This window comes from Ascaphus truei, chromosome 3, assembly GCF_040206685.1.
Source record: "Ascaphus truei isolate aAscTru1 chromosome 3, aAscTru1.hap1, whole genome shotgun sequence".
NCBI classification, from domain to species: Eukaryota; Metazoa; Chordata; class Amphibia; order Anura; family Ascaphidae; genus Ascaphus; species Ascaphus truei.
In genome coordinates, this window is record NC_134485.1 from 81,380,420 (window position 1) to 81,389,658 (window position 9,239).

The 9,239-nt window shown below is 38.9% G+C and overlaps 1 protein-coding gene across 4 annotated transcripts in view; it reads left to right on the forward strand.

Annotated features, from left to right (window-relative positions):
- WSCD1 (WSC domain containing 1) overlaps window positions 1–8,746 on the forward strand; it is a 162,357-nt gene extending 153,611 nt beyond the window's left edge. For 2 of the 4 annotated variants that reach the window (XM_075594405.1, XM_075594406.1), the window contains 2 exons: window positions 3,803–4,003; window positions 7,596–8,743. In XM_075594405.1, coding sequence (XP_075450520.1) covers window positions 3,803–4,003; window positions 7,596–7,948 — 554 coding nt within the window. In that variant the 3' untranslated portion in view covers window positions 7,949–8,743. Of the gene's footprint in view, window positions 1–3,802; window positions 4,004–7,595 lie in introns of all 4 variants that reach the window. The other 2 variants (XM_075594408.1, XM_075594407.1) reach the window with 2 other exon arrangements.
- Window positions 8,747–9,239: the final 493 nt, after the last annotated feature.

Genomic DNA, 9,239 nt, shown 5'->3' on the forward strand with positions numbered 1-9,239 from the left:
GCAGAGAAGCAAGAACAAATACTACCTTGAAATGGCAGTGTGGATAAAGAGGAATCCCACTCCCCTCCACGACCATGCAAGCCAGGAGTATGAGCGAAGGAAAGGCCAACCTCTGTAGCAGAGTCAGAATCAGAGACCCAGTTTACATTTCAGTCAGAACAGGAAGATTCAGGGCGTGAACGAGGAAGGGGTCCAGGATTTCAGCATGGCAGGGATACCATTTAGTCTGCAGCGGACCATCTCGGACGACCACATGATTCAACCCAATAAATGGTCGGATAACGGCCGCTGCATCTGTAGCAGAGAGAGAGAGGAGGGGAGACTGGGACTTGTAGGAATGTACAGTATCTAGCATTGAGGGTCAGAAGGGAAGGAAGTATTGAGACGAGAAAGGGGAATTGTTTATGGGAACAGAGGAGAGATAAAGAGAGGAGTCAAGGTGCATTACACTATGTGCTTATTTTTCCATTGGTACATACCACTTAAGTGGTTATTCCATAGATATTACTTGTTTATGAATCTCCGAATGCTTTAAAAATGTTTTACACCTTTGTCTCAATATGTCCAAGTGTTTTCTTTTGGATCTCTTGGGTAGTTTTTAATGCTCTGGCCTGACTTGTAACTCACACATTAAAAGCAGGAGCCACCATCATGGAATTAGAACATATGATGGGATGTGCTACATTGCTATGATGGGCTAGTTAATGTGAAGAGAAAATGATGGCAGGGACTAAGTGAAAGGAGGCGAAAGGAAGAGAAAGGAGAATGCAGTATGGATTTGAGAGAAAATTAATGAACATGAGTAGAACGGTGTGGTGAAGCAAGTAAAGAAAGCACGAAGTGAGAGAGAAATAATGAGGGAAAATAAGCAAAATAAGGAAAAAGAGGAGGGACAGGGGATAGTGTAAGGGATTATATAAAAGAAATACATGAGAGGGGGAGTGAAATAGATAAAAGGAGGCTAGGGGAGAGAGAGGTTAAAGGATTAGCCTTGCAACAAGTGAAGCAAGCAGATAAGTGGTTGAATTCTTAGAGATGTTTTTTGCTTCCCGTGGAGCTCAGCTCATTTACTAAAGCATTCTGTGTATTGTTCAAACATATATTTGTGACCGGCATTGCCTTAAATAATATTAAAATAGTTGCAATTATCAAAATTTTATATGAAATTTATTAAAAATTGAGCCTGTACTTATACTTATTTTTTAATATGCATGACTGAAAATCTTTCAAGTGGAGAGATTTACTAACAGTCTTCCTAGGGGTTGCAACACCTCAAGCAGTGATTCTACCTGAATATTAGAGACATTGGAGGAGTTGGGGAGTAGAGATAAGTGAACCAGTCTATATCCGTTCCCTGGAATATTCGGGACATTACCGTCAAAATCGTTCCTTGGGGTAAAATATGCAGACGGATTTTTTCAATTTCAATCTGTGCAGATTAGTTATAATCCCCCTATGTGGCTCTGTTGTGTGGTTTTAAAATTTTAACCTAAATCCGTTCCACAAATTATGTTTATGTTTATTTCTGAACAAAAGGTACAATGGATTAATCCATTAGAAAAAGCGCCGACAGATTAGTCCATCGTTAAAAAATTTAACATTGTCTACAGTGAGTTCATTTTTTTCTGTCAACAATCAAATAAATGCGATGTACATTTCTACATTGAGGTATGACACATATGACTATTAAGGAATGTGTGTCAATCATGGCTATATGTTGCCTGGTTTCACTGCCACACCTAGTTTAAAACAGTTATCCTGCATCAAATACCCAATCTCTAATGCCCTGGGACTGGGAGAGAGAGTGGGAGTTGGCAAGCCCTCTCACATTATGTAAAATAAATGTAATAAAACATCAGGACTCTGTGCTGTATGGGTCTTTTATTTAATCAAAACTCTGCATGCTTACATTTTCATGTTTGTTTTTTTACATACAACATGAATGTTATGTAATTGGTGTGTGGCTGCTAGATGGCAACTGTCAATTGTGGCAGAGATGTTAGGGATGGGTGTAGCACTGCCTGTCATAGCACAGATGGCACTTAAGGGGTTGGCTTGTTTGGGACACATGATGCCAAAATTGCTTGTTTTGGCAATAAGATAATGATGTGGATGTTGGTTTGTGACTCATCATGTAAGAAATCCAGTTCAGGGAACTTATATTGTAATATTTATGAATCCGGAATGAAGACAAAATGCCAATGTATACAGTATATTTGCAATGGTTCTTTCTCTAAATACATATTATATCGCATATGATCTGATAGATGCACTTATATATTTAGTTATACTGGGAGTGCAGCTGTGCTGAGTTCTCTGTGGAGTAGCCCTGTGTTGACATTTGAGTGACTATAGACAACGGTGGTTAGAGCTGATGTGGAGGAGAGTATGGCACTAAATTGGATCTTTTCAGAAGACATGCCATATTAGGTTATTCTCTGTATGGGCAGTTCCTTATCAGATGACATCAGTTTAGCTGAAGAACCTTATATGGTAATAGAATTAGATAGCAAGAGCTGACTAAGGGATATTATCTGGATAAATATCTAGCAGGGGAGAGAAGCGAGGAACACACCAGAGGACATTCCAGGGATTACACCAGAAAGATGTGCGAGTGTTAACACCGAGATAAAGGAGAGAAGCTTAGAATCATGATACCACTGTAAGATCAAATATACAGATTCTATTCAGAAAGAAAAATATGCAACCAACTTTAACAATATTATGACTTATTTGAACATCACTGCCATTTTGTACTATTTTTGTACGTGAGAATTTATCTTCAAAATAAACGTTTATTTTTACTGTATGTGATGAGACCAGAATGCTGAGTACTGTGGTTTTGAGTTTATCGAAGACAGAGAAATAAGGATATTTTACACATCATATGACAAAGAGTAAGATCCCGTAAGTAACTGCAGGCTAGCCAAGGAGCCAAATAACCCCACTGTGTGGTGCCAGTAGCCGGCCAGCCACAGATAGATATTCAAGCTCCATTAGCGTTTAATAAAAACAGGTAGTAATTAGATGCTGTGACTCATGGTGGCTGCCCCAGCGATTACCAAATGTCCTATAGCAGGTCAGCATTTCAAGAGATGCAAATATTAATATACAACTTTATAATAATTTTGATGATCCAAAAAATAAAAAGAATTATGTCCTGGGGGCTGCGCCTCAATTTATGCTCCTCCTCTGCTCTTCCTCCTCCTCCATACGGTTTTAAATTATCAGTGAGGGAAAAAATGTTTTTGCAAAAGGCGGATTGCTCTTTTTCAGACTAATCCATTGAAATCCGCAGACCGGCCGATCCGAGGCTGATCCAAATCCGCAATGTTTTTTCGCCCATCTCTTATTTGGGAGGATTTAATGAGAACATATATTTTAATGGTTGTAATAACTTCTAATAGCAACGTAACTTTTTATAGTTCTGATAAAACTTTTTCAACTCTTAGATGGGACAAACATCCCTGTAAGATCATATGTAAAAAATGCGATTAGCATGTTTCTTAAAGTTCAAATTATTTGTTTCTAAGGGGCTTAATTTTTATCAGCTGAAGTGGCCCATCGGCCTGTTTTCAGATTAAATTCCGCATCGATGTCGATATGGAATTTTTTCATAAAATAGTCGGATTAACCACTTTGGCTGATACAGCATAATCCCCTAAATGCTCTTTCGATGATTTAAACTCCCAAACTTCCATGTTTATATAGAACAGTTAAATATTTCTGAGATGTTAGGACAATACTGTATGTAAAATAAATCATACCCATGGAAGTGCTAACAAACCAATTTCCTTAACAGGTTTTAAAGGGGAAAAAGATCACTGGAGGAGTGGCCGGACAATTTGCGTAAAGACTCACGAAAGTGGCAAGAGAGAGATAGAAATGTATGATTCCTCCATTTTACTCATTCGGAACCCTTACAAAGCTCTGATGGCAGAGTTCAACAGGAAGTGTGCAGGACATTTGGGCTATGCAACAGAAAGACACTGGAAAAGCAAGGGTGAATATCTGATATTAAGGAAATATATGCTCTCCTACTCACTCAATAACTTTGTGTGTGACTGTAATAAAAAAACAAGGTTTGGTGCCCTGCATATTATACCTTACTGACCTTTGGACCGGTTAATTTAAAGAATGCACATACAGATACAGCTTACAATGGCTGAATCTTCTTCATATAGTGTATTTGCATTCAGCTACTGTATGTAACACCTTCTACACTTTCATTAACATTTGTTCCATAGTTTAATATAGGATTAATAAACTCTTATAATGTATAACAAAATGAGACACAAGGAGCACACCAAAGTTGAAGAAAAATTTAATCCACCAATACAAATAAAAGTAAGTGTAGACTTACATATAAGGTATCAGTAGTCCAGCAGATAGCTAAAAAGGTATGTCCATGCTGCCCAGTTCTTGATCTAAGAGGGTAAGGGACAGAGTGGATCTTGAAGCTGTAAATCCCATGAGCTGGGATCAGCTGTAGCTCGGCGAAGACCTTCCACGTACAGGTTTGTGAGCCCCGTTTGTGTGCAGTCAAACACGTCCCACCCCCAATTCTTCCGATCACGGACTCTCAAAAGGCAGCTCCACAGGACAAAGTATAGTACTATCTACCAGAACGTGTTTCACACATTGAAGTGCTTCATCAGGCAGTAGTTGATTACACCCATATTTGAATTTATATACTTTCTGCTTCAGCAGAATTCAATTTGCTTAATATGGTCAACGATTGTAATTTAGAAAAATGCCCACTTATCACATTATTGGGCACTCTGCAAATTTGGTGGCCACAGTATAATTGTATAAGGGGTTACATTATAAATTAAATTCAAGATATGTTACAAATCTTGATTTTATATATATATATATATATATATATATATATATATATATATATATATATATATATATGTTTATATATAAATACATGATAATCATCAATCACATATGGGTATTAGTATCTATCTCTTAGTTTAGAATTCATTGGCAATAAAATTGAGAGAAAATGCATACTGTATATCAACTTAATAATATGCAGTGTTTGATATAATAAAAAGCACACTGATTACATATGTGAAAAAAAGGAAATGAAAGAAAACAAATAAGGGAAGCAAAAGGGGGAAGAGAAGGAAGGAAGAGGAAAAGGGAAGAGGGAAGAAAGGGAAAGAGGGTTAAATTAGATGAATTGGTTAAAAAAGGGGAAGCAAACAACAGTTAAGAAAAACATGGCAATGTTGAAATAGATTAATGAATAACAAAAATACATATTACTCAACAAATAGAAGGTCTGTATAATATAGATCTGATAACATTGTAAAATGGTTCCAAAGAGATTAAATAAACACATATTCAATAATGGTACAGTACACAAACCCTCTATTTTAAAAAGGGGTTTAGTTCTATATAATCATTTAATCCACCTGGAAATTTGCTCTGCAATGTGAATATCCCATATTGCTCTCTTTCAGCAATATAAAGATCACGGTCCCCTGCTCTAATGTTTTAATCTATTTTTTCAATGCCCATAAATCGTGCCCCATCAGTACTACATCCATGAAAATCTCAAAAGTGGATGAGGACGTGGTTTAGAGGCTTTGATGTTTCATTGAATTATGGAATATTCAAAATAAAGTGTTATATAATTCTCACTTTAACGTGGCGTTTTGTCCTGCCCACATATTGTATTCCACAACCACACTGTAGTGTAGAGCATACACCACATATGTGGACAGGCAATTAATAAAACTGGCAATGTTGTACTGAATGCCTGTAACAAATGACGTTACCAGTTTTGTGTTGTTCATTTTAATGCAAATGTTGCATTTCATGCATTTCAAATTTCCCACCAAACCAAGCGTATCTCTAAGGTCTTTCTTAGTTTTTTTATTTGTACCTTTGCGTAGGCTAGGGCAGCGGTGTGCAAACTGGGGGGGTGGGGGGGGCGGGGGAGATTTTTAAGGGTCGGCGCGGGCGGTTGCAAAGGTCCCGCGCTCTCCCCCAAGGCACTTAAATTAAATGCCGTTGGACCACACGAGGCCTCTGCAACATCTACTTACCGAGGTTCAGCCGGCCTCAGGACGCGTGACCATGGCAACGCGGTGTCAAATGACGCAGCAGGGTCATGTGACGTGACGTCACACGACCCCGCAATGTCATTTGACGCCGCGTGAGGTGAGGGGGCGCACCACCGGACCAGCACAGACAGAGGGGGCGCAGCAAAAAACGTTTGCGCCCTGGGCTAGTATGTTGTTTTTAGTGTTTTGGATCTTGTAATAACAACAGGTGTTTTTTTTGAGGGAATATTTTTCAAAATAGGATCCATGTGCAGAATGTGCCAATGTTGTTATAGTGTTTCTTTGATGAATCCATGGGAATTGTTAAATTTGGTAACAAAGAAGGGGTGTGTTGTTGGGGTATTGGAGTATCAGTCTTACTTTTAATTGTTGGATTACTCAGAGCATCTCGGCTCAGATTGTTGGTAAATTTAGAACTAATTTTCTTCTTTTTTTGTAATAATGATTCTCTTTTCTTATTGAGAGCCTTTTTATAAGCATTTTGTATAAGGTGTTCATTATACCCCTTAGGCCTGGGACATAGTTAATCAGTGCGGAGGCGCGCTGAGGCTCAGGGAAAGCGGTGCTTTCCCTGGCCTTACACAGCGCGCCGTCCGTGGGCGTGTCGGGGGCGGGTCTGGTGGCGGGCCAGTGACGTCACGGAGCTGGTTCGCCCTCATTAGGCGAACGGCTCACGTGACCGGCCCTGCGCTCCGGCGAGCGCCAAATTTGAAATCTTGGTGAGACACACGCTTCCCCAAGCGTGCGGACGCGTGCGCGAGCCCCTGCTAAAGCTGCTCTCATTGCGGCAGTGACGAGTGTGAGCGCGGCTCAGCACGGCTCAGCCTTGCTCACACTACTATGTCCCAGACCTTATTTTTGAATCTCTCACTCAAGAACTGGGCTTGTTCTTTAAACTGTGTGTCATCCACACAGTTTTGCCTTAAGCGGAGGAATTAGCTGAATGGAATGTTATCAGTGCATTTTCGTTCATGACCGCTGATTGGGTGCAAAAACTAATTAACAGTAGTACTCTTAAAGTGAGTCTTAGTGAAGACACTATTGTTTTGGATGTAGATCTCCAAATCAAGGTAGGTAATATGGTCTTGATTCACTGGTGAATTTGAGATTAAATTGGTTAGAATGAATCTGTTGAACAAAAGAGTGAAATATAATCTAGTTTGCTATCAATAATGGGCAGTTAAGATGCTGAGGTGATTAAAATCAGTGTACTTATAAAAAGGAGTGCTTTGGCTATAAGAACCACGTTACCTGCACCTAGTTTTCACGGAGTCCAAAACCGGCAGCAATACTACCATTATATTTCACCTAAACGGTCTGCAATATGTCACGTGCCTACAGTATCATGGAAGTATTCATTTTTAAAAATAACATTATTACACAGCATTTATGGTGTATATTTTATTTTTCTTGGAGAAACATACAACATCTCTTACTTTGACATCACCAGATAATAATGAAAAAGCTGTAATATTCTATATAAATTAAATTTTCTTTTTTCTTGTCATACAGAATGGCCGGAATTTGTCAATAGCTATGCTTCATGGTGGGCCTCGCATGCCCTCGACTGGCTTCAGTATGGCAAGAGACTTCTCGTAGTCCACTATGAAGACATAAAGATGAACCTCATTGGAAAGCTGAGAGAAATGGTGGCCTTTCTTAATTTGCCAGCAGCAGAGGACCGTCTGCTTTGTGTGGAAAATAACAAGGATGGAAATTTCAAACGGGTAGGCTCTAGTCAGACAGTTTTGGAGCCCTTTACACGAGAGATGAGGGATTTGATTGATGGATACATTAGGACGGTAGACAAAGCACTTAAAGCCAGGAACTTTACAGGTCTGCCTGGGGAATATATGCCAAGATGATATCTGGACAATGAGTCTTGACCTTGCTTGGACTTTATACATTGACAGCTGCAAAACCTCTCCACTGTTATGTGTGCTTCAAAGAAACTCAATGCTTCAAAAAGCAAAACAATGAAGAGTAGAACGTTGGTTATAAACCAAGGCAGAAGCTAAGCATCTTTCTGTGTGTGTTCTCCTTCTTTACAAATTGCTGGGAATTTTACAATTGTTCACTGTTTATTCTGGAAAAGGTTACTCTCTTCATCGTAACTGCTTTAGCAATACCTTTCAGGAATAGTTTCATATGTTGCAGTGTCAGAGCTTTGAATCTGTCAGTCATGCTTTCTGTAAAAAAATGAATAAAAATGGGAGCAGAAAAGGGCATATTTTCATTAAAACATTCCTGTGTATTTTTTCCTTCACAAAAGAAACTGAGGTGTTTCAGAACGATTTCCTTTTTGTTTGCACTGCTGAATTGTGTGCTTAACGGTTAAAATAATGTGATATTTACTAGCAGCCTGAGATCAGACATCGAGGGCATTTATAAAGCTCCTATTATTCCTCATAAGCTACAAATGTGCTCTTACCGGCATATAAAAATGTTGGATTCCTGTCATTGTGTCAATAACAATAAAATGACGACATTTCCATAATCTTGTAGGTAAAGAAGGCCCTGGACCAAGAAGCAAATTATCTTAAAGGAAGGGAAGAGTGGAAACCAAGCTTTAATGGGAGAAACAAGTTGGTGTGCTAATAAAGGCTGCTTGCCATGAAGCTAACAGATAGAACATTATTTTCTTGGTAAGGGATGAAAAGTTTTATGGTAAAGCAAGATAATTAATTTTAAGTGTATATATATATATATATATATATATATATATATATATATATATATATATATATATATATACATGTAGAGGTATCAGTACCGTGTTAGCTAAGTGGTAAGTGGGAAGAATTTAGAGGTAGATGGAGGGTGTTTGGGTAAGTGCCTCTGAAAGGGACCAGGGTCAATGCATGTGAGCTGTATAGTATCAGCCAACTGAGATACCCATATGCTTCGTTAAAGAGGTGTTTTTAGAAAGGTCCTAATGGTGGAGAGAGAGGAAGACAGTAGGATATTGAGGAAAAAGGCATTCCGGAGGTGTGGGGCAGTGAGTGAGAGGTTTTAGGCAGGAGAGGGCTTTAGATACAAAAGGGGTAGACAGAAGACATCCTTGAACAGAACACAAGAGTGGGCAGAAGAGTGTATAGCCTTAAAAGAGAGAGGAAGCTGACCAGGGCAACTTTTTCCTTAAATGTGTGAAGGGTA